The sequence below is a fragment of the Anastrepha ludens genome, chromosome 6 (assembly GCF_028408465.1).
Source record: "Anastrepha ludens isolate Willacy chromosome 6, idAnaLude1.1, whole genome shotgun sequence".
Lineage (NCBI taxonomy): Eukaryota > Metazoa > Arthropoda > Insecta > Diptera > Tephritidae > Anastrepha > Anastrepha ludens.
Window position 1 is genome coordinate 79,648,860 of NC_071502.1, and position 25,622 is coordinate 79,674,481.

The 25,622-nt window shown below is 37.5% G+C and overlaps 4 protein-coding genes across 5 annotated transcripts; all 4 read left to right on the top strand.

Annotated features, from left to right (window-relative positions):
- Positions 1–3,964: 3,964 nt before the first annotated feature.
- Positions 3,965–10,832, top strand: LOC128867448 (zinc finger protein 432). Its single transcript, XM_054108651.1, has 5 exons — positions 3,965–4,236; positions 4,330–4,556; positions 6,091–7,618; positions 7,696–7,873; positions 9,278–10,832. Exons 1-5 carry the CDS (start codon positions 4,140–4,142, stop codon positions 9,729–9,731), a joined length of 2,484 nt encoding a protein of 827 aa, XP_053964626.1. The 5' UTR covers positions 3,965–4,139; the 3' UTR covers positions 9,732–10,832.
- A 2,036-nt stretch (positions 10,833–12,868) lies between these two features.
- On the top strand, positions 12,869–14,015 carry LOC128865960 (peptidyl-prolyl cis-trans isomerase Fkbp12). The gene is made up of 2 exons (XM_054106407.1): positions 12,869–13,040; positions 13,167–14,015. Exons 1-2 carry the CDS (start codon positions 13,004–13,006, stop codon positions 13,454–13,456), a joined length of 327 nt encoding a protein of 108 aa, XP_053962382.1. The 5' UTR covers positions 12,869–13,003; the 3' UTR covers positions 13,457–14,015.
- Positions 14,016–17,312: 3,297 nt separating this feature from the next.
- Positions 17,313–20,853, top strand: LOC128865959 (uncharacterized). 2 transcript variants are annotated; one of them, XM_054106405.1, is made up of 4 exons: positions 17,313–17,868; positions 17,926–19,556; positions 19,750–20,202; positions 20,374–20,853. In XM_054106405.1, the coding sequence occupies exons 1-3, from the start codon at positions 17,583–17,585 to the stop codon at positions 20,179–20,181; spliced, it is 2,349 nt and encodes a 782-aa protein (XP_053962380.1). In that variant the 5' UTR covers positions 17,313–17,582; the 3' UTR covers positions 20,182–20,202; positions 20,374–20,853. The 2 variants fall into 2 exon arrangements, with proteins under 2 accessions (XP_053962380.1, XP_053962381.1); XM_054106406.1 differs by having other exon boundaries at positions 19,750–20,193.
- A 2,316-nt stretch (positions 20,854–23,169) lies between these two features.
- LOC128866049 (protein lin-37 homolog) lies at positions 23,170–24,150 on the top strand. The gene has a single exon (XM_054106524.1). The coding sequence runs from the start codon at positions 23,308–23,310 to the stop codon at positions 24,112–24,114; it is 807 nt and encodes a 268-aa protein (XP_053962499.1). The 5' UTR covers positions 23,170–23,307; the 3' UTR covers positions 24,115–24,150.
- The last annotated feature ends 1,472 nt before the right edge of the window (positions 24,151–25,622 follow it).

Below are 25,622 nucleotides of genomic sequence, written 5' to 3' on the forward strand. Positions count from 1 at the left end.
TGGAGAGCATCGTACGAGCCGCAGAACTTAATCGCTCAGGCACAATTTTTTATAAGAGCGTACAATTGCTGGCGTATGCCGATGATATTGACATCATCGGCCTTAACAACCGCGCTGTTAGTTCTGCCTTCTCCAAACTGGATAAAGAGGCAAAGCGAATGGGTCTGGTGGTGAACGAGGACAAAACGAAGTACCTCCTGTCTTCAAACAAACAGACGGCGCACTCGCGTATCGGCACCTACGTCACTGTTGACAGTTACAGTTTCGAGGTTGTAAAAGGCTTCGTTTATTTAGGAACCAGCATTAACACCGATAACAATATCAGCCTTGAAATCCAACGTAGAATCTCTCTTGCCAACAAGTGCTACTTTGGACTAAGTAGGCAACTGAGCAGTAAAGTCCTCTCTCGACGAACAAAACTAACACTCTACAAGACTCTCATCATGCCCGTTCTAACGTATGGCGCAGAAGCTTGGACGATGACAACATCCGATGAAGCGACGCTTGGAGTGTTCGAGAGAAAGATTCTGCGTAAGATTTTTGGACCCTTGCACGTTGGCAACGGCGAATATCGCAGACGATGGAACGATGAGCTGTATGAGCTTTTCGACGACATAGATATAGCGCAGCGAATAAAGATCCAGCGGCTTCGTTGGCTGGGTCATGTCGTCCGAATGGATACAAACGCTCCGGCTTTGAAAGTATTCGATGCGGTACCAGCTGGTGGTAGCAGAGGAAGAGGAAGGCCTCCTCTGCGTTGGAAAGATCAGGTGGAGAAGGACTTGGCTTCACTTGGTGTGTCCAATTGGCGTCGGTTAGCACGAGACAGGAACGACTGGCGCGCTTTGTTAAGCTCGGCCAAAATCGCGTAAGCGGTTATCGCGCCAATTAAGAAGAAGAAGAAGGATGTCGATGTCGAGAAAATGTGAAGGCATTATAAAGGGTCTTTCAAAAGTGAAGTGGGTGGGCCTTATTGACTTTCGTTTCACATACGAGGCCTTGCCTCCCTTGAGGATGAAAACCACTCTGGCAATGTTTGTTGTTGTTGTTGTAGCATCAATACTAAGGGTCGATACACCCGATATGTGGCAAACGTTAAGGCAAGCTTTTACGATATTTGTGAGAAGGTGGCTTGGAAGGTCATAGGCCGCTTGTAATTCAGCGGAAAAGCTGCCATCTTGAGTCCTTGAGATGTATACACCGTTGGACGGACATAATTACCATTTCACCTTTTTCTAACTTATGATGTTCCCGGAGATACTCCGGGTTCTCAAGTTAACAGTGTTCCAAACAAGATCCCTTGTGCACCTACGAAAATGCGTGCGCATTAGAACTTCTAGCATTTTGTTGCATAAATATATGATTTGCCCAGCAGTGGAAGTTGATGTCGAGCAATATTCAAGGCATTATAAAGGGTCATTCAAAAGTGACGCCTAGATGTCAGTAGTGAAAAACTCCTAGACGGTACCTTTTTTAGTCATCTTTGACATTTGTCAAGTGGACAGATGTATAATTTTGCACGATAGAACAGCGTATTAAAACTATTGAAACTTATTATGAAAATGGTCGAACTTTAAGGGCAATATATCGCAAAACTCATAATTTTTTGGTGGAAACAATCACCCGAATGAGTCGAAAATTCAAAGGTTGGCGAAAAATGTTCAAGAAACTGGTTCTGTCGAGAATAGAAATAGGGCAGTCGTCTCAGCGTTACCGAAACGACCCAGATATATATCTATTCAAAGACTGTCACTCAAGCAGCATTCCCCGTACACGTATTGGGAATGAATATGCTGCTACAACAACAACATGATAGGAAAAGGGTTGGCAGACCAAAAACTGTAAGTTCTGTTGTGGTTTTGTTGTAGTAGCAAAAACATTTCCCATACACGTGCGGGGAGTGCTACTGGAGTGACAGTCCTTGGCCGGATATATAGTAAATCCGGGTCCTTCCGGTAACGCATAAGCGACTGCCGGGCGAAGTTCTGTTGAGAATATTGCTGCTGTAGCGTCGACATCTCGACGTTCATAAATTATGTAATTTTTCACATGTATTAGGTTGGGGAATAAGTTCGTAGCGTTTTTATCGAACACTTTTATTTAAACAAAAATCAATAATTATATGAAGTTAATCAATTTTATATTCCCCGTTGCTGTTTGGGTTTGAGGGCCTGAAATATATGGATTAATAGTATGTAAATTTGGAGTTTGTGAGAAAGCCTGCTTGCGGTTATGTGGGTTAGCCTGCTCGCGGTATGATAGGGGTGGTTTCTAGGGGTTAGGGCTGTGTGTGACTCGGTACCCAAAGGTTAGATAGTGTAGTGGTGTGGGGAGTTAGCACACTTATGGTGTGAGACAAAATTTTAAGAAAAATAAGACTCAATTCAAGAAAATTAGTAATCGACTATATCATGTCTATGTTATCTTAATCGATTTTCAGGTGTAGGAAAATTTCGAAACATGAAAATTTCAAAATGCGATATCTCTGCGAAAAAAAATGATATTTGAGCAAACAAAACGCCATTTGAAAAAAGAAGGATTGTATTTAAAGATGCCATCCTTTAATTTTGGTGAAAGAAAACATCTGCAAGGCTACATAACCTCAAATATGGGCAAAAATGGGGTTTTTTGCACTTTTAGGTTAGGATATCTCGAAAACTCAAACTAATAGAGCAATTCTGAGGCCAGATTTGGATTCAGCGCATCATAAACCTTCGGAAATATATAGTCTGGTTTCTGGGTCTGAATGTTGGTTAAATTTTGTCGGCCTGTGTAATTAGCAGCGGTGATGTCAGTAATAGATAAATTTTTACGGCCAATGCCATAACATTGGCATTAATATCATGACATTTAAACCACCACTTCATCTTATATGAATTCTCATCAGGCGGGTTGTTACGTTGCAAACACAGTGCACGCTGAGACGAAGACGAAGATGAAGACGAAGCTGAAGAGAAATTGCTTGCGTTGCGAGTAAGCGAATAGGTTGCACAGTGCAAGTCGAATTGGTTGCGCTTTTGTTATGTTAGTCGCAATGGATTCCTCATTAGATGATAACCTGCTGATTGAGCAAAGCTTATATTTTAAATTAAAACGTATAAAAGTAAATAAAAAAGCACACCCTATAACTTAGGGTAGAGAAGCATTTGGTGAATTTCATCATTTGTATGATGAGCTGCGCCACAATGAAAAGAAATTTGTGGAATATACCAGAATGACAATTAGAACATTTGATTATATTCTAATTAAAATTGAGCCACGTATTATTAAAAATTGAACTAATTTTAATAAAACGCCAATTATATGTGCTGAAAGGCTAATTGTGACGTTAAGGTAAAAAATAATTTAAAATATATTTAGTTTTATGCCTTTTATTGATTATTACTTCTCATTTAATTACTTGTTTATCGACTGTTTTAACTTAATTACGTGCCAAAGCATAAACAGAACAAACCACGAACCAAAAACCACGGTAACTAGCAAGCGATTCGTCTTCGAATTCAGTACAGCAGCGTTTGAAGCTGATTGCTTGCGTTTCGTCTTCATCTTCGTCACAGCGCTCACTATGCGTACGAGCGAGCGAATTCATACGATTTTTTCTGCACTGTTTTTCGTCTTCAGCTTCGTCTTCATCTTCGTCTTCGTCTCAACGTGCACTGTGTTTGCAACCTTAGCATCAGAAAGCCAGTTTTGGTCGGAACTATATTCGGAGTATATTGAATATAAGCTTTTATAACGTAGTCCATGGGTCAGTGCTGAAAGTCAGTTAGGATATACTCAAGCAACACAATTCAGTACAAAAAAAAGTTTACCTTCATTTCTCCTATTATGAGAGTGTACCATAATTCCCGAACAGGCCTTTTCGAAGTATGCCTGGTATGTCTCTAACTAATGCGAGGTGAAAATAAAATACACCATAGATAATTGTGCCACTTCATTGAACTTGGATTTTCAATTTCTATATATTTGCCTTAAGTGTGGCAACGCTAAATAAACACGGTATAAGATTAAATAAATTTTGTAGTAATAATACAATACGGGAAAAGTGATAGGACTGCCGAAATACTTTTGAATAAATATCGTCTTTAAATTGGCGATACCTTACAAAAGTTAATTACACTTTGGACGCGTGAATAGTTATGCAGAAGAGCAAAAGAATGCGCGTGTCGGGGGCAGACAAGAGTCGTGGTGTTGTAAAGAATTTGCCCAGTGGGGGCCAAGAACGAACCACCAATCGTAAGCAATAAAAATGCTATTCTTCAAGCAGTTTAATTTTATATTGCTATATTTTATATTACTATACCGTAATTTATGTTGTGCATTTTGCAGGCCAGAATGGAAACAAAACAAGTGGCCTTCAAAAGGGGGCGCAGCTGTTCGTCCAACGAAAAAAGCGCCGTTCGCTGCGCGCTGAGAATAATTCTTCCGAGGGAGAAAAGATCTATAGTAATACCAAATGTTGTGTTATCTGTGGAAACAATAATGAAGTAGTTGATTTATCTTCAAACCCTATAATGAAGAGGACAATGGCCTCCTACTGTCAAGACGACGGTGTGGTGAGTAAAAGAGTTAAAATAAGTTTGACCTCCTAATTTTTTTTTAAGCACAAAGTTTTTATCATTTTAAAACAATTGTTAGAAGTTTTGTTGAAGGATGTAAATATGGTTCGTCGCCGGTACATTGCAGACCAAGGATGGGAATGTAATAACAACACTCTTATATGTGAAACTATTATAATTTCTATCAACGTTCAAAATCGGTATAGCCAAACGGGTTCGATATCCACTGTGGACATCAAAAATTAAATGATAAAAAAGCGTTCGCTCTTCCGAAGGCAATAAGAAGCATACTAGAACTCTGGCGTGAAAAAGCTTTCATAAAAATTATTCGCCGTTCAGAGGCTGGGCCTTCTATTGAGGGGCGGTAGGTCCTTTTGATTGTTATACAAAACAGAATCGCGCACCATAAATTGGAGAAGATCCTCGGTGAAACTAAAGAAAGGATCTAAGCATCAATATAAATAAATATATGTATATATAGTACCGGACATCAAATCCGGACTCTGGGTTTTAAATTTTTGTTGTGCCTCTTAGTCCACATATCATTTTATTGTATATTTAAATGTTAGTCGTGTGGTTTTCTGCAAATAGAGAGTCCTACAATTTTATGCCGACTCCAAGCGACAGATGGTTTCTTAAGAGGAGCTTTTTCATGGCAGAAATACACTTAGAGGTTTGTCATTGCCTGCCGAGGAGCGACCGCTATTAGACAAAATACTCTATCAATTGGTTTCGAACCTGTGCACTTCTACCGAATGCCGACCACAATAAATTAGCGAACTAATTGTTCAAAGGTGTTTCTACGTCCAAGCAGAAAAAATATATTATTACTTGAAAAAATACTCTAATTTGATAAATAAATTACAATTTCCAATCAACACTCAATATTTTTTTTTTTTTTTTTGAAGTTTGTGTTAAAACAACAAGGACATTGTTAATTTTTGAGTGTCCGGATTTCAGTGCCTGCTACTGCATATACAGCGACTTAAACGCTTAATATACATATATATGTATCACCAAATTACTCGCAGTAGAACAATTTAACTCGGCAGTTTTATTCAACCACGTGGCTTCTAACACTCAATACTCAATTGAAACATGAAGATGTGAAATGTACAAGTCTTTTAATGAGGCTTGATGAACAATACTCTTACTAAGGTAAATTAAAAATGAATATGTATTAGTTTAACTAGGCGGCCGCCGTAACTGAATGAGTTGATGCGTGACTACCATTCGTGAGTGCATAGGTTCGAATCTCCGTGCATGAAACCCCACAATGATAGAAAGTTTTTTCTAATAGCGGTCGCCCATCGCCTCGCATCAAGACGCACATCACAAGTGGGAGGAGGAACTCGGCCAAACACCCAAAAAGGTGTAAGCGCCAATTATATATTAAATACAATATACATATAAGATATATACTCAATTGAAGCTTTCATTACATCTTCTATTTTCACTATACATCCATACTTCTTCACTTTATAGCCAGTAATTATAAAGTTAATATTACAACATATTACTTTCTTTTTAGAATCTCGATGACTGTTTATCCTCCCTTTGCATAGCATGCGTATTTAAGTCAAGAGCTGTGGAAGAAGTTCAAAATAATATAAAAGTACGCTTGCAAGGATTTAGTAATGGTCTAATGTTGAAATCGACTAAAAGACAAGGTTTTAATATGGGCAGAGAAGAATATGCTGAAGGAAATACGGCGGAAGAAACCATTTTTGGAATAAATGACAGCAATGAACACTCTTCTGAAATGAAACTCAGTGTTATTAAGCGTTCCAATGATATGAGTAGTGAATCGATTCAAACTTCACTTGAACAAGTAAGAATCATGGAATCATGCGAAAGTGATTCTCGATTATGTTGTACTGCTTCCCTAATACCTGCTTCAAGTACTCCACTATCATTTAACCATCCGTCCCGACCCCAACGACACCAACCCACTTTAAGTAAATATATTTACAAAAATAGTGTGCTCGATAACTCCATCGAGAATTCAGATAATAAAAGTAATGTCCAATTGGCGAACTATACACTGACTGAGATTTCACAGCTGTCCTCAATGCATAATGTGGACTCGATGAATACGAAATATAATGCTGAGGTGCAAACTTCTTTATACCAAGAAGGAGTAGAATTAGTGACAATATCGAACCATCCGTCGTCATATACAAATTCTACACACTCGCAGAACGGTATAAATAATTCAATGCTACAAGTTATTCGTGAACGCTCTGAATCAGTTCTAATAACAGAATCCGGTGGAAAAATTAATAACTATAAACGTACTTTGCGCCCAGTAGGCCCGAGGCTCTGCCAATATTGTGGTATTAGCTACATACGCAAAGACCATTACAATAAGCATATACGACGCTGTCGAACACTTTCTATACGAAGTGTATCTTCCTTAACTGCCACTATTGAAGAAAAAAAAGAAACTGTTAGTGCCAAACGTTTTCGAATGAATGGTGTAAACAATTGTGCTCCCCCCGCAGCAATTGAGACATCCAAGCGGACGCGCAGATTTCATTGCACCGAATGTCTGGCAACGGTGGATAGCATCAAAGAGTTGAAGGAACATCGAGCAACTCATCTGCGCAAATATAACTGCGATATGTGTGACAAAAAGTTTAATACCTTGCATGAACATGATTTTCATCGAATCGTTTGTTTGGCGGAAAAGCAGGTCTGGCAAGATCAACAACTCGATGAAGATCAGAAAGAGCGGCATGTAAATAACAAAAATAAATCAATTGTCAGATCGGAGCGATCTGTCACAAAATCAGTAATGAATTGTCGTATTACACGTGCTCGAAGTCGAGCTCGGACAGATGTGGTGGAAAAACCGGCAGAAAAGCCCAAATTAACTGTTGACGAGAAAAGTGATATTGATGCTGGTTACACAAGCAATGATGACGACGATGATGTGTCCGTTGCAGACTCAATGGATTCGAGACGAAGAATCTACACGGATGATTGGTTGGACCAACGCAATGTTACTGAAATTTATGATCTGCCAGTGATGCACATAGATAATGAAAAAGAGTATGGTATGTGTGCTAAAATCAATCGGATCAAATGATACAGCCTGATATAAATTTCAACTCTTTTATTTTTTTATTCACAGATCTTTATTTACTAGAAAAACTAAAATCGCAAATAAAAGCGCAAGAGTTTACGTGTTTGGCCGAAAACTGTAACTTCTTCACAGACACACTATTGAACTTAATGCTTCACGACTATGTTCACCATTTCAAAAGCTCGTGGTTTTATTGTCAGAAATGTGGTAGCGTATTTACAAGCAAGTTAGTATTCTAGTTTCAATTACATTATATATTACATATTTGTTTGTTAGATTTACAAAATATACTACATATATATTACATATACAGTCATGTGAAAAATAGTGACACTTGCTTTAACATATGTCAAACCTAACTCTGCTTCAATTCTTATATGTTGGCTCGAATTAATTAATTAACTTTAAAGGATATACCTCTTATTTGGAATACCTTTTATTGCAAATAAAACAAAGTATAGGTACATATTAACGACCCGGATTTATACCTGGCCAAGGACTGTTACTACAGCGGCATTCCCCGCACATATATGGGAAATGTTTATGCTGCTAGAACAACAACAATAATACCCTGCCTGTAGCGCCCAGCTTCGAGAGTAGACAAAATCCCTTTGAAATAATTTTTTTGGTAGAAAATAGAATAAAATATATGCCATAAAAGAAAGCACGCGAACGAATTGCATAAATATCTCCAGGTCTTGAAAAATCATAGTGAAAAAGAGCCCACATTAAAAGTGAATTTTCTTTGAACGTCGCTACATCCGCCATTCGCAAATTAAAGAAAATTTAGAATCAAAGGCCAAGGAAAGTGTCTCTTCTGTGCAAAAATGGTGCAAGAAAAATGCTCAGATGAGCCTAAATTGGATATGTTTTATCCCGGAGCAGTACACAACATGTAGACCGTAGACCAGTGAACATCGCTTTCAAACCGCCACAAACAATTAAAATTATTGAACATGGAGGAGGATCAATTGGTGTGGGGATGCTTCTCCCAGTAAGGGTTGAATTAAGGATAGAATGTCGGTTACCACTTATTGCACTTATTTATTAAATCAGATAATGTTACTTAATGCCACATCGATGGGTGTTTCAGCAAGAGAACGACCCCAAGCGCACTTCGAAGCTGGCCAAGAATTGGTTTTTGTATAAAAAATCAACATATGGCCTGCTCAGTCAGCCGACTTAAATCCCATTGAGAACTTGTGGCAAGAGGCAAAAATAGCTTTGAGGGGTGAAAAAAGCAACCAATAAAATAGCACTCTAGTTGCTCATTAAGAAAACCTGGTTAGTTAGTTTAAAATTCGTTCAGCCTCGCCGATGTATGGCTGTTATACAAAACAAAGAAACATTAAAGAAACAAAATACTGTAATGATAACCTTTTTGTAAGTATTTCAATATTTTTCACAGCGTAATATGACTTAAGCTCTTAAAATTTGTGTTTTGTTTTTCATATAATTTGAGTATTTTCATTTATTATTTTAAAGGAAGTAACATTAGTCAATTTCGAAATTAAACACAACTCAGAAATTATTGAAAATATAGGTAGTATTATTTTTCGCATGACTGTATATGTGCTTTAAAATGCACAAATCTATACGTTATTTGTTATTTATAAAATCTTGATTTTAGAGTTTTCTTGGATTACCACTTGGATCGTCAAAATGGAGGCAGATTCATTTGTTATAAATGTAACGAACAATTCATGTTTCAACATCAACTGGACTTGCATTTTATAGCACACACCAAGCAAGTGAATCACGCTTGTGGTAAATGCAACTGTGAATTTCTCACGGAAGGAAAATTGTTTCAGCATATAAAGCTTGAACACAACAATGAGATTGAAAAGAAACTAATATGTATTCAGAGTAAAACAACATTCGCATCTTCTCGATCGTTGGATGAAAATAGGTATATAAATGGTAGAGAGCATAGAAAGTATTCCGTAAAAACACTGAATATGCATCTACCGCGCATGTCATCAAAGAGGCCTTTGGAACTACCGGGACATAAACCATACCGTCGTCGCATTGGTGTCATTGAATTCGAGAATGAGAGAAACCCTAATTGTTGTAGTTGTAAATAGTATTTACACAATCAGGGAAGTTGCCCAATGAAATATTTCTTCTGTAGGGTCAATACAAATTTGGCAATCCGTACAACACTCAACAAGAACCAAATACTTGATGGTACAAAAATTCTATCGTTTTAAAACCAAAATATGTATGAAAGAATTTTTGTGCGCTGGCAAATATGTTTTATCCGTCAATCTGCATCCTTTGGTCGCTTTTTGTTTCAAAACCTAGTTTTGAGAATTTTTACCGTACTTAAACTTAACCCATAAGAATTGCTCAACTCTACTTTATAAGAATTCTATGACCTATCCCGTTTCAAACTATAGGAAATTTTATTTTTTGCACTAATATAAAACAAGATAAGGTATTATAAGATAGCAAATGTTTGTATATAAATTACATTGTTGCCTCACTTGTATAAATAAAACAAAGTGTAATAGCCACTGGGCCTTTACAAACGAATTGGATCAATTTGTTAGGTAATTATGTATAACAAGCTTTACACAATACCAAGTACATATATATATATATATATATATACAATATAATTTTTTATTATGCTTTTTATATCGTACACACTTTGTATATATCGCGTTCAAACCCCCATAATGAGCAATCCAATCCTTGTGGCTACGCAATTAAAAAAAGTCTGAACTACTAAACCTTAACTCGAAGAATAAGGAGAAATTTTAATAAAGATGTATTGTACATCTTTTATATACGCAAGTGAATAGTTTTAGAAAAAATGTATACAATGCGTCATTAAAATATATAATTAGAAAAATTCGAGAGATTCGCATGTCTTTATTTAAAAATTGTTTTTGCCCTTTTTTGTTGAATAATGTTATTAGTGTATCTTAAGAGATTATATACTTACATGTAGTATAACTGAAAATTTAATAATAAAAATATGTTCCGCACACCCATATATAAATGCACACCTAGCATATGCGTAATCTAGTTGTAAAAAGGATGTGTAATATTTCAGGTGTAAACCAGTGTCATTAGTTAAAAATACACTACGCTTTCTAGTAACTTAAGCCACTATGTATGTATATTGAATTGTTTATACTAAAAAATTGTGAAAAAATAAATATGTGTATTGAAATACATATGTACGTATGTTCTTAAATTTTTATTATAACAACATAAAATTCAGCATTACCATTACGTTATCTACATAGTTCAGAAGTATACCCGAGTAAGTGCTGGCTGTTGTAGCAGGAGTTAGAAGAGTTTAGTTTACGGGTGAAATTAAGATATGACTAGCCTCTCATCAGGGTAGATTCTTTATAGGTACAAAATTGTTTTAGTGTACAGTTTACCTCACGTTGTTGTTGTTGTTTTTTTAACAGCATAGGTAGCCCTGTCAGTGTAGGCATATCATCGGTCATCATCGTCTAGCTCATCTAGGGGTAGGCCCAGGAAACATGCTGTTTCGACAGGTTGGGTCCAGAGGGAGAGGGGGGGCTAGATGAGTCGGTTTGAGGGGGCATGTGAAGAGGTGGTTAGTGTCGTGCGGGGTACCTTCACATGCCGGACATGTGTTTGGTATGTCGGGGTCGATTCTGGATATGTAGGAGTTTAACCTGCTACAGTGTCCAGAACGTAGTTGTGCCAGTGTTACACGAGTCTCACGGGGAAGCTGGAGCTCTTCGTCTGCAATATGTGGTGGTTGGACTCCGATTACGGCATTCACGGGACGGGAGTTCATGAAGGTGGTAACGGTCTCACGGTGGATGTCGTTTATTGACTGTCTAAGTACTGTCCGGTCCCGTAGGTTGCGGTCAGTTTTGTCCTGGATTTCGTCAGCGTAGTCTAAAAGGTGTCTCCTGACGTGCCTGGGAAGCGGCTCAGGCTCAAGCAGGTGTCTGCAGGGGTGAAACCTGCGGTAACATCCAATCACTACCTCACGTAGTGATTGGTTGTTAATTGTTGTTGTTTCTTATAAATTTTATGGAGAGACGTGCTGAAATGAAAGCACTTGGCCGGATAAAAAACCGAGTCGGTCCCGAAATGTAGAACCGACTGCAATGGGAACGGGGATCCGAACTCTGTAGTTCCAGGTAATTGAGATTATATATATACGGCGCCTACACCCTTTACTTGGCGCTCCAATTAGTGGTGTGCGTCGTGATGTTTACTTGATTATAGAAACCGAAAAAAAAAGATTGGCTATGTACATACATACCTTTACCCTCAAGTCATAGCATTCTACATATTGACAAATAACTCTATTCTCACTTCATTCCCGAGACTCTGGCCCTGGTTCATTTTGTGGGAAATGGCACCACAGTACTTGATGTACATTTTAAACTTAGAAGCACATAAAGCTCAGCCGAACTCTGATATGGAACTGGAGTCCAATAGAACGAATTGTCGTTCCCACGATAGTTGGTTCTACGTAACCGGAACGACCTGGATTTATATCTGGCCAAGGACTGTCACTTCAGCAGCATTCCTCGTATATGCATGGGGAATATTTATGCAGCTACAACAACAACAGAACAAATTTTGTGTGAGGTAGCTTTCCTCACTGCAACTATTGAAGAGATATTGGTTTACTCTCCTGCACCACAGTGTTGACTTAATTGTGTTGATCAAAGTAGTGCTATTCCTGGTCTCATAAAGTAATTATAAAGAAATATAAGGATGTTCTTATTGTGCATAGCTAAAACTGAACTGGACTTATATACTCCGTTTTTATTTTTTTCATACATAAATAAAACTAATAATCTGGGAAATATGCGCTGGACAACCTCTCCCAATCCAAGAAAATAGTTTGAAAATGAATAATCCCATTTATAACTAGTCTGTAAGAATTGCAACTTCATAGACCTGTGATTAAAGAAATAAGTAAAAATACGATGATCATTACAACATCCATTAATTCCGGTAGTTGTTGTAAAGGGTGGTAGGAAAATTGAACAGACCATGAGCAATTTTTGGAAAAGTCTGGATACATGTGAATTTAATTAAATGTTGCAAATATACCAGAAGAAATGTTAGTAATAATAATACATCTCTACTAAAGAAACCACCACATTATTGGGTTTATTTAATATTTCTACATTTCTTTATTAGAATCGCCCTGTTATTGTTTAATTTCATAGACCTGGCAACAATATAGTTATGCGCCATGTTGATGGTTCCCGTAATTTCTCTACAAGAATTTTCCGCATTCTCATTTTTTCACCGCCGCTGTTCGACACAAATTGAGAGTCGGTTTTTAAGAGTAAAAAGTTGCACTATTTAACCTGAAAGAAAAAAATAAAATAACGAAATGGGCGTGCAAGTTATACCTATTAGTTCCGGTGATGGTAAATTTATTTGAAATATTAAAATGTGATTAATTCTAATTCTAACCTTTGTGTGTTTTTCTGAACTGTTGCCGTGCATATATTTTATACATGTGTATGTATATATGTATGTATGTACGAAAATAGGCAGCACATTCCCCAAAACAGGACAGGTGGTCTCTGTGCATTATACCGGAACATTGGACAATGGCACCAAATTTGATTCTTCACGCGATCGTAATAAGCCCTTCAAGTTTACACTTGGTAAGGGGGAAGTAATTCGCGGTTGGGATGAAGGTGTCGCTCAACTATCTGTAGGTCAACGCGCCAAACTTGTCTGCTCGCCGGACTATGCATACGGAAGTCGTGGACATCCTGGAGTTATTCCACCAAATGCTACTTTAACTTTCGATGTAGAGCTATTGAAGGTTGAGTAGCTTGATCCACTTCTAAATCAGTGTGGTATAATTATTGATTATGAATAAGAGTAGAGAAAAAATGCGCAGAAATGCGAGTTAGAAATAGTAAAATTACACATTTATCTCAATTCAATTAAAAACCTATGGCTTACATATGTATTTAACTAAAAACACATTTATCCAAACGCAATGAGCGTGAAAATACTATGTACAAAAGAAATACAAATAGAACAGAATGATTCTTCTAAGGTTTATATAAAAAGTAATGTTTGCGAGTATTCGAAATATTTAGGTACATGCTTATAACGTACAAGCAAGTAAATTGTACCATTTTTATTAAACGTAATCAAAAAGTATGGTTTTCGGAAAGAATTTTCATGGTAGATATGTTGGAATCTTCATTGAGTATCTGAAATGCATTTAACGCACCATAACAAAATTTTACTATTAAATGTTCTTTTACTTGTAGTGTTATAAAATCCCGATTTCTATCTTGCTAACTGTAATTATTTCAGTGATTATAAGCAAAAAATTATACCAGTGTAGAAAGTTGAACAAATAAATTAATGAAAACATACCTACGCCTTCAATATTGAGTTCAGAGTGTAAACTGGCATGTGAGAGAGTAGCTTCTATGTGAATAAATGGATGATAGGTCAAGCCGTTTTAAGACTCACGACAGCCTGACAGTTTTGAAGGTTAGGATGAATGTTTTTTTTTTTTTTGAAAAGTGATCGAAAGCAAAGAAGAAGTGATATTTCAAAAGAAAAGAAATTGAATATACCTTCTTAACGAAATTATATTAAAATTACGATTATTGGGGAAATGTTCGAAAAAAACAAATTGTTTCATGTGACTTCCTTTTTTTCATAAAAACTTTATTTTCTCAAAAACCTCAAGTCTTAAGAATTTAAGAAATATTTACATCAAAAGTAGGGCTTTTAAATTGACTTTTTAATGGTGTACTGGTGACGATTTTGTAAAGGAATGAGTGTGTTTTGAGGTATAAGTTTTAAAATGCATAAAATGGACCTTTGACCTCCTCTCCATTTTTACTTTACATGTAAACATTTTAGGTTTTTAATCAGCATAAACATTTCCAGAGAACCTAATATCTGTTTTTTTTTTAACGAAACGATACGTGTTCGTTACTTATGTATATCTTGAAAGTTGTTCAAAGAGTCGTAGCTTCTTAATATTAAGTTGTACATATATGCAATATCAAAGGAAAAAAGAGCGCCGTAACTGAATCGTTTGTGCGCGACTACCATTCGGTAGTACCCGGGTTCGAAACCCACTGTAGGTAAGAAATAAAATATAATAATTGGCGCGTATACTTCTAGTAGGTGTTGGCCGTGCTCCTCCTATTTGTGGGGTGCGTCTGGATGTTGTTACCACTCTACACTCGGAGATTTACCTATACTTGGCTAGGACCCCTATTATCAACAACTGTTTCTATTATTTGATGTTCTCGCACAGAGATTCGAACCTACGCACTCCCGATTGGAAATCACGCACCAAAAGATTCGGCCATGGATGCCGAAAATATTTCCCTTCTTTTTGTTCATATTTTTTCGGAGCCTGCCATCACAGCGAATTCGAAAGGCTCAAAACTTAAGTATTGGGGTTGTCGTGAAGGTTCGCACAAAATTTTGATTTTCAGCGAGCATAACCGTTTGTGGTGTGGTGTGCGAACATTATATTGAAGAAAAAAAAATCGCATTTGTTGACGCTTGAAGTGTGCGCATTGGCGGAAAAAATCTACGTCCATACCCAACATTTTTTTTATCTAGATCTAGATTCCGACAATTTAAGACGAAAGCTTCACATAGTATATTTCTTCTTCTTCTATTAGCCAATCATTTACCCATACTCTTCTGTGTTTTCCTTTTTATTTTTGCTTTCTTTTCCATTTACTTTTTAAACAAAAAAAATTACGCAAATCAGTAAAAATCACATATGAACCGCTCGCCGTCTGTGGCAAAGAACAGCGAGCATGCTCGTGAGCATGTTCGTCGCCTGTTTCCCACTTTATTCAATCATTCTTGTGAATAATAATGCCGAGACAGAAGTTGACAGAGATGCGAGCTGCCACATCTGGAAATCACGATAATTGTTAAACACACGTACGTAAGCAAAGATGCAAGAGCACAAAGTAATCAGTTGTAAGTTAAGCTTTTGAACGTGTAAACGTGTTGAAATTAAATAAAGCAAGTTGTATTGTCATTAATTTGTGACTTTTATGACTTGCCGACTTCAGAGTATCAGAGGGAAAAACGTTCCACACCGATGACACGGTGCAAACACGATCATAAGTTAGCAGATTGTCAACGCTTCATTAAAGCGACGGTACTTGATCGTTAGTCAGAAACTAAACGCCTCCGCCTATGTTTTTCCTATTTCTTCACCCTAGCCACTCCACTCATGATTGCCGTCACCGAAAGACCTGTATCATAAATGGCTTTAAAAAAGCGCATCACAAGCCCTTATACGATTCCACGCAGAAGTCAGCTCCAGTCCTAGATTCGTCTCCAGCACCTTCAGCTTCGCTAAACCAAGGTAGCAGGCAATCGGTCTTGAGCTGTATTACCGACTTAGTGTAAAACAAGTTCATTTTTCGAATCCTATCAGTAACGCTCTATAGTCGCTCAAAAAAGTCGACACGTGTGGGCCTGCCATTTACCAATTGGGCCTGCTTCGGAAATCCTCAAAACTGTCTTTAAATGCGTACATATTTTTGATTTATAATTACATATGTATATAAAAAAAATTTTAGAAATTCAGCATCTAGACCCATGATTGCATAATAAAAAGTTTGCTTAGTAAGCAACTTTCTCGTTCCCTCTTGACAAATCGGCTCCTTTAGTAAGGCACTAGCTCTAGAAATGTTGAGTAAAAGTGGAGGAAAAGTAAAGTTTATAGAAAAAAAATTTCATTTTCAAAATGATCTGCAACGAGCTGTCCAGAACTCGTATGGAATACATCCTGACATACCGCTTAAGTCAAGCCATGATAGAAAAATTGAGGCAATCCGAGATCAATACATTAATGGAGAATTTAAAAAGCTTCATTTCTTATGATGTGGTGGTTTTGAAAGAATTCATGTTTGGCAAAGCATTACAACAGGGAGCATAACAGGATAGTATACACGCGATCTATAATATGCATTCAATATAAGAAAGTTGGGATTGGAAATTATTTCCAATGATCCTACCTGGATATGGGTGGATGAAGTGTCCAGAGAAGGGTTAGAAAAGCACAGTACCAGCTTTCTGAGTATTGCTAAAAAATTGGATTCTTGCTAAGGGAGCTGATTTGTCAAAAAGGAACGATAAAGCTGCTGATTGAGCAAACCTTTTATTATTGAACAAGGACCTATAATGAATTAAAACCAAATATGAAAATAAGGACGCTTCAAATTTGTGTGCCTCAAACTGGTTGGCATACTTTGTATGATTACACTAAGCTATGAGTTTTCACAATACAAATTATATTTACTTAAGCCGGTAAACAGATTGTAATAATACTGTTCAACCTTCGATTGTTAATTTATTATTACATGCTGCCGTCTATGCATGGAAAATATAAAGAAAGCTGTGATAGCCGCAACAACACAATTGCTAATGGAATGTTTTTCATCCGACAGCGATGTGAAATGGAACAAATTATTGTGGACAAAACAAGATGTGATGCTAAGCTCGTTATTATTAATTTTATTTGCTTAATTTATGTGTATTTATTTGTTACGAGGTAGCGCAAATAAAAAAAAAGGAATTTTTGTTATTTTTCCTACCAACGGCTGTCCGTAAAACTTGCAAATTGTTACTGGTTTTGCTTTCATGTACTGTTATTGAACAGACCTAGTGTTGGTAAAATAGTTGTGACATATCTTTAGCAGCTGGCATTCCAATAAGCCTCATTAGCTAAAGAACGTACGCTCTCAGTATTTGCTGACGGCGAAGCAATAACAAAAGAAGTACAGAAAAAATATTAAATTGAAAAAATCTGTATGAACTGCATAAGTGGCTAAAAAAATTTGTGAAAACGCGTTTTGCTCCCAAAAAGGTACCTACCTTCAGGGGGTACGAAATAATATAAAAATTAACACTGGGCGAATCAAAGTTTCGCCAGAGTAAACCGGGTAATGGAAGGTGTTCGCAACGAAATTTTGGCTTCAAATGAATCCCAAATTCCAGCAACAAAAAAGGAGAAAGATTTTTGTAGCAAGGACACTTTCATTATCGATAATGTAGTGCACAAGGATAATGATTCAATGTCGAATTTGGCAACCACTCGAGCCGATAAGCGGCCAGTATATTTAGACGCTCTGCCCGATGAGATATTAGAGTTCATACTCACTTATCTACCACCCTACAGAGATTTGGAATGTTGTAGCTTGGTTTGTAAGCGTTGGAATGCAGTTGTTAACAGTAAGTATAAAATACACAAAATAAAAACCAAACTCATATACAAATTCTATTTGAAAGATCTTATACGTCGCTCTAAATTAAACCTGCATAAAGGTCTGCTGGATTACCGATTAAGATGGGAGGTTTTTTCGCAGCAAACGGCTGCGAAAGTAGCGGCATGTAAAAATACAACAAAAAATTTAACAGCACCTCCTGCCACGCCCCCAATCATAGCTGGCCGCTTCTCACATTCTGCAGTGAGGCATGGGAATTCGATGTATGTTTTTGGTGGCGGGTCATCTTCGGATACAACATTTAATGATTTGTGGCGCTTCGATTTGTCCGAAATGATTTGGGAACGTCCGCTATCTATGGGATCATATCCTTCACCGAAGGGGAGTGCATCGATAGTTTATTGGGGCGAACAATTGGTGTTGTTTGGCGGATGGCGCTACCCATCATTGCATCCACCCTACCAACCTTGGTGCCTGTTTGACGAACTTCATTTCTACGATTTAAATAGCAACCGTTGGACACTACGTATAACTTTACCAAGCCCACCGCCTATGGCTGGTCACTCGGCCAGTGTGCATGGCGATCGTATGGTTATCTTTGGTGGCTACCAAATTGCAGAGGGTTTGAACAGTAATTCTAATGAAACATGGTGCTTAGATCTGAACGAGTTAAAATGGTGGCAACCGCGATTTATGGGCAACACAAAACCTCCACCACGCTATGGTCAGTTTCAGTTGGTTTTAGATGAGTATCACCTGTTGATTGTTGGAGGTTGTGGCGGTCCAAATAGTGTATACTCAGACGCTTGGCTATTAGACATGTCGCAAGAGGCTTGGTTATGGCGTGCTATACCGATACGTAACAAAAAATTTGGTGCTACTCACATGTGGTGCAATCCTGCCTGTAAGATCGGCTCAAAATTGGTTGTGCTAGGACCCACTCCTAATATGCCACAAGATTTCCAGATGATGAAGCAGATGCGAGTGCATGTGGGTGGATTTAGACGACCAGGTGGAGCACAAGGAGGTGATGTGGCCGCCGAAATGCCAGCACCTCGTTATGGTGCTGTGCAACAACAAAATAATCGAAACAATCCTTTCGATCGACAACGACTTTTAGGAGGCGGACTGCAAATGGCTGCAATTGCACCAAATCCACCTCCTGGACAAAGACTAAACCTACAACATAGACTTGATAATGCACGATTAGTTGGTCCTGATGAGCAATATTTCGCCAATCGGCGTGCTATTCTACAACAGAATCAACAGCAGCAGGCTAATAATATTTTTAATAATAATGATAACAATAGCAATAATAATAATATTCAACCGCGACGTGGCCGGCTTAGTGATTTGCATGTCAATATATCCGCTCAAAATTCACTGGCTGTCGAGGAGCGTAATCAAAACCGTCCAACTTGTTCAAACTCCGTGGCACCCTCCTCTTCTAATTCATCAGCGGCCACATCAACACTTTTATCGTCATCAAGTGCATCCGTATTCCGCACTAATGGAATCCCCTCCCCACGGAACGATAACGACTCCCCTGCGCCTAATAATGGAGGAGTTTCAGCAACTGTGAGTGGTAATCATTCTAATGACATAGAAGCGGCGAATCGTTTGCAACGAAACTTAGCACTACGTTGTAGAGATAACGAACCTTTATTGCCCAAACGTTTCGATGAATTATATGAAGTGAGTACGGAAACAACTATACCTATTGTGTATAATACACAATAACGTATTAGTATTTAAAAAATTATCTAGATTCAATCGCTATATTCAGCTAGTAGAAATTATGAGTAAATTATAAAATTATGCTCGTACCTATTCTAGTATTGTATTTAAAAATATATATTTCAGGATATATTATTTATCATATTTCCAGGATCCTTTTAGAATGGCGGCATTTAACGTTCAAAGTAAGCCTCGCAGCGTTTCAAAAGACCATAATGAGCGTATACGTCGGATGGAAGAAAAGATGAATGCTTTAAGAAACTCGCGTCGTAACGCAATGATAGGAGAACCCAAGGCAATAAAAGAGCCTTCTCCAAAACGAATTAAGCGAAATGTTCTTTCCTTATTTGTATGTGATCTCTCGGCGGCAATGGATAAAGACGATCCTTATCTCCAGTGGGTGGAGTATAAAAACTATGGTGTTATAGCTGGAGCTCCGGAACGATTAATACTATCCACAATGGTTGCGGGACATGGTGAACTGATATTGTTTGGTGGTGTGCATAAAGAGACACTGGGCGAGATAACACATCAGGTTTCGAACTCGGTTCATTTCCTAAGCGCGCCGCGTGAAATAATTTAATTTATCTCAAAGGTAAATAAGGTATGTTATAAAATAAGATTTAATTTTATATTTTTTGTAATTTTATACAAATATAAGCATGTCGGTTGTATTTATCTCTTTTTGTTTTAATAATTGTTCATTTTTTTTAAATAACATATATGTACATTTGTTTTAATCGTTCTATTTGAATTTTTTTACATCCTTTTCCAGAATTTAAAAAATAAGAGAAGTGTGCTGTTCGAATCTTGTTGGAAAGGAATAAGTGATATAACCACTAGTTTTCTAATCCCCTTTTAAAATATCTAACTGTGTTAGAGTTAAGAGCGTTTCACTGAGGAATTTAAAGTGTGTAATAATTAAAAACAAATACAAACATGCTGCCAGAAGATCGAAAAATCAAACTTATATTTCAACGCAGAATATAAAAAATGTAAATAGTGATCAATTTCTATTTTTAAAACTAACCAAGGTACATTTGATAAGTTTTTTCGTCCTTCAGAATAATTATTAAAAATTATTAAGATCAAGTACAATCGGAATTTTGTGTGTGTGTGGGAAAATTAATCGGTTAAAGATCAGATTTTTATCTCTTGTGCAAAAGATGTCAGCTTAATTACTAGTATAAAATATTATACTTAAAATGTTCCAATTTTCTTTAAATATGTTCAATAAAATAATTTTGAATCCATAGATTTACATTTTAAAGGTGCTTTAATTTGGCTCATCTGGACACAACTTTCGGTTCAGTGGCAGGCTAGATTCAAGTTTTATGATGAACAAAAAAATGTAATATTATATTTGTCATTTGTAGCATTAACCAAAAGTTTCAAGTGATAGAAATTGCTTCAGCAGGCAATAGAAAACCTCAAAGTGAATTTCTGTTTTAAAAGAGTTTTTCATATCCCAAAGTATATAAGGATAGTCTGAGTTTCGAAAGTGGCAAAAAACTAGTGCCATCCATATGTAGGGCAACATGAAATCTGCATTCATCTATTCATTCCGGTTTCAGAATAGAATAAAGAAATAAATCAGAATTTATCCAGAATATAGCAAATAAGGATATATGGTATATGCATAAGAATGAAAATTTCCAATATACTGCCCTGAAATTTCATAAAATTTTGACGTGATAACGTCTTATAATTCGATGGAGCCGGCTGCACGCACCAAAACATGCGTCGTTACCTTGCTTGAACTGCAAGCGATAGCGCGGAACGAACGACAAAGAGGCACAATCGGTCCCCGCGTTCGGCAACGTTCGACATCTGGCTCTCTCCTACTTGAGTGAGCATATATAATATATGTATGTATATGCGCATATGTACATATATACATAAATTCACATATTTGTATTTGCATATGCCTTCTTCCTGTGTGCATGGTAATGAACCATTTCTCTGTTGAGAATAGGACGATGATAGGAAAAGTAGGAAATGAATTGAAAAAGTCAAATCGATGATGGTGCCTCTTAGTGTTGTTGACTTATTAACGTCTGATGCACAATCGAAATTGAACATATCTTTTATGACTTTGATAAATGTTTCGTCTTTTTTCACGTTTGTGTAAATGTAACTTGATCTATTCCATTGCGATTCCATTTACCTCCTTCTCTATATCCATACAAAATATCTATCAAACAAATAAAATTAAAATTTTGTTTTGAAAATTGCAACCATTACATCAGTATTTTCTTATGACGTTGTCACGGTAAACTATCGTCAGTAAACCGACTTTACAGACAACCTCTTTTTATTTTAAGGTGATAGTAATTTTTCGTTCTACGGTCCCATTCGGCTTGAAAATGGCACGTATCGCATCCGTTATAACACTGAAATTGGAAACCTTATTGGTGGTGAAAATGTAATACGTTTTATTAAAGCGCAGCGGATTGGATGGATTGCCCACATCATAAGAATGCCTAACGAAAGAATCCAAAAAGGTATGCTTACTTTGCGTTCAATTGGGGGAAGAAAGAGAGGGCGACCAAGAAATGTGAAGCTAAGAGAGAGAGAGAGAGTAATTTTTCGTTGCATTTAACTTTCAGTTGTTTACGCTACGATAACTTTTTAAAAATTAAATAGCCTATCAAATTGTTCACAGCCTATGTCATAGCTGTCAATAAAAAAGATTTTGGCGAAATGTACGTTTGAACCAAGAATGATAAAATACACAATTGCGCCTTCCGAATTCGCTGTGTCGAAAGACCCCATGAGTAAACAAGCCAGAGGAAGGGGAATGACTTGTTTGTGAAGAAGAAGGGTAGGCGAAAGCAATGGAAACCACCAAACACAAGAAGTTATACATACTTTCTTGTCACGGTGTCTTCCGCTTAAAAACGCAAACAAACTGAATTTAGCGGCTTTATATTAATTTGTGCTTCCACATTTTAACACACGGCATTTCGTTTTCATTGGATTGATTAGTTTAAATCTCACAAATCTTAATATTACCAAGCAATTCACTTAATTTTCACAAACATGTACAATAATTTTAGACTTGTCAAAGTCGCGAAAAATAAAGTAACTGTTTTTTAATGGCGCCACCTTAGATGTTCAATTCGCCTTGCGTTTGAATAATTGCGAATCTACAAAATGTGGTGGCACTAGAGCAGCAACTACATTTAAATGTACTTTGTTTCTGTAAATTGGAGTTTTGAATGTCAACATTTCCATGAAAATATAAACAAACAAAACAACAAAAAATGAGCCATGGCACTTATCAAAGTGGCATGAGTACTGATGATGACGCCTTCCCAAAACAGTTTCTTTATTTTTCATGATTTTGACAAGTCTAACGTCAAGTTCGTTGACAATACAAAAATTGCGAACAAAACAAACAAAAGGAGAATTTTTATATATGTGAACATTCAGTGATTGCACATTGATGCCACCTTGTTAAAATGATTTTGGGCAATAAATGAAATGAAATGAAATGAATTCGCTTTGGTTTGAGCAAATAGAAAGACAAAGTTTAAGAGTGTAAATACACAGTAATATATAATACATAAATCGAGTTCAACTCTGTGCGCATTTGTCAAATTTGTCGAAACAAGGTTGTTCATCTAAAAAATTCGAAACTTTTAAACACATATTGCTTCTTGATTTAAAAATTAGGGGATATTCGAAACGACTGAACTTTAGTAATATGAGAACTCCGACACAGCGTAGGAAGGGCCAAAATGATATCCAACTAGCACGGGGACGTTTCAGAAATGTATTAAACGATGCATTGGGAGGTTCTGATGATGATGGAGACGCCACTGAAGAAGATTTGCCACATCGTGGACGACCGCCAAAGAACCTAAACAATTTGCAAAGGGAAATGTTATCACCGCGTAGCTCTCGCAATAGCAGTTTGTCACCAGGAAAATACTTAACTCCAACGAAACGTCGAAAGCGCGAGGAGCAAACTTCTGGTGGTATAGGCGAGGAAAATGTTGGAACATCTACTCAACTGACTCAAAAAATACAAGCAGAGAGTTTCGTTATGAAGTTGTTCGATCGTAGTCTTGATCTCTCAAAGTATACGGAACAAACCGCTTTATATCCTATTTGTCGCGCCTGGATGTCCAACCAACCACGAAACCCAAATATTCGTAGCTATCGTGACAAAAGATCACCATCACCAGTTGAACGGGATAATAATGCGTCTGAAATGCTCGAAAAGTTAAAAAGTAGTGAAATTCGAGAAGTGAGGGCCATGCCGGCATCACAACCCACTAATTTTCCAAAAATACCTATATTGAATCGCAAAATACCGAGCACAGAGGAAATAGACGCTGAAATTTTGGGTAAAGATGGATTAGAGTTAAATACTAGCAAAGATGATCTACTAGGGATACATTTGAATAAATGGAGAGAACTCAAATCGGATTGGCTGAAGCAGAACAGAAATTATCAGAAGCGTTATGAAACAAATTATTTAATCTTACAAGAACTATTTAAGCCTTAGATGTGCCAATACAACTTTGATTTACTTGACTGTTTATTTGAGTGTTTTATAGTATATTAAAGAAATGAAATCTTTGTTTAAAAGACATTCACACGATAGACGACATTCACACCTGCATGCTATAGATGTGATTCACTATTGAGAATGAATTATTCAATCTCAAGACGAATGTTTAGTGACCCATGGTTAATATACTGATTTCGATATTGTCTAGTGTAAAATAAATAATTTAAATTTAAAAATAAGCGTTTTTATGTCTCTTATTCTCTTATACGGCAATACTGCTGTTTCCGTGGCGCCGCCATTTAATGGCGGATTATTATAGAACTCGGCAAAAGAAAACGAAATGAAAGAGTAAAATTTTTTGATATCTCGCTTAGTTTTGAGATATTAAATAAAAAATAATAATAATTTGTTCTTCAGTTTCGATAGAATTCGGCGAGATAAGACAAAATATAAAAGTAAAATTTTTTACTTCTTTTCGCGTGGGCCGCTGTTGTTGTTGTTGTTTTAACAGCATAGTTAGCCCTGTCAGTGTAGGTATATCATCGGTCGTCTTCGTCTAGCTCATCTAGGGGTAGGCCCAGGAAACATGCTGTTTCGACAGGTTGGGTCCAGAGGGAGACGGGGGTTAGATGAGTCTGATTGAGGGGGCATGTGAAGAGGTGGTTAGTGTCGTGCGGGGTACCTTCACATGCCGGACATGTGTTTGGTATGTCGGGATCAATTCTGGATAAGTAGGAGTTTAACCTGCTACAATATCCAGAACGTAATTGTGCCAATGTTACACGAGTCTCACGGGGAAGCTGGAGCTCTTCATCTGCAATAGGTGGTGGTTGGGCTCCGATTACGGCATTCACAGGACGGGAGTTCATGAAGGTGGTAACGGTCTCCCGGTGAATGTCGTTTATTGACTGTCTAAATACTGTCCGGTCCAGTAGGTTTCGGTCAGTTTTGTCCTGGAGTTCGTCAGCGTAGTCGAGGAGGTGTCTCCTGACGTGCCTGGGAGGCGGCTCAGGCTCAAGCAGGTGTCTGCAGGGGTGAAACCTGCGGTAACACCCCAGCAGGAACTGCTTGCTGAGCAATTTGTTGTGCTCCGCAACTGGGAGCATTTGTGCCTCGTTGTGTAGATGTTGTATGGGTGACATCAGGAGGCACCCGGTCGCTGTCCGAATGGCGGTATTTTGACATGTCTGAAGCTTTGTCCACTGCGAATCACTAGTACCAGGCGACCAGACAGGCGCAGCATAGTTTAGAACCGGCCGGCCAATTGCCTTAAATGTCGAAAGCAACAGTTCTTTGTCTTTGCCCCAAGTGCTGCCGGCCAGCGATTTGAGGACCTTGTTGCGATTTTGGACTTTAGTGGCAATTGCGGTTGTATGCGCAGAGAAGGAGAGCAAGCTGTCAAAGGCTACACCCAAAATTTTGGGGTTATTCACAGTCGGAATTGGTGTGTCGTCGACTTTTACCTTAAAGGACAGCTTGACCTCCTTTGTCCAGGTGGTGAA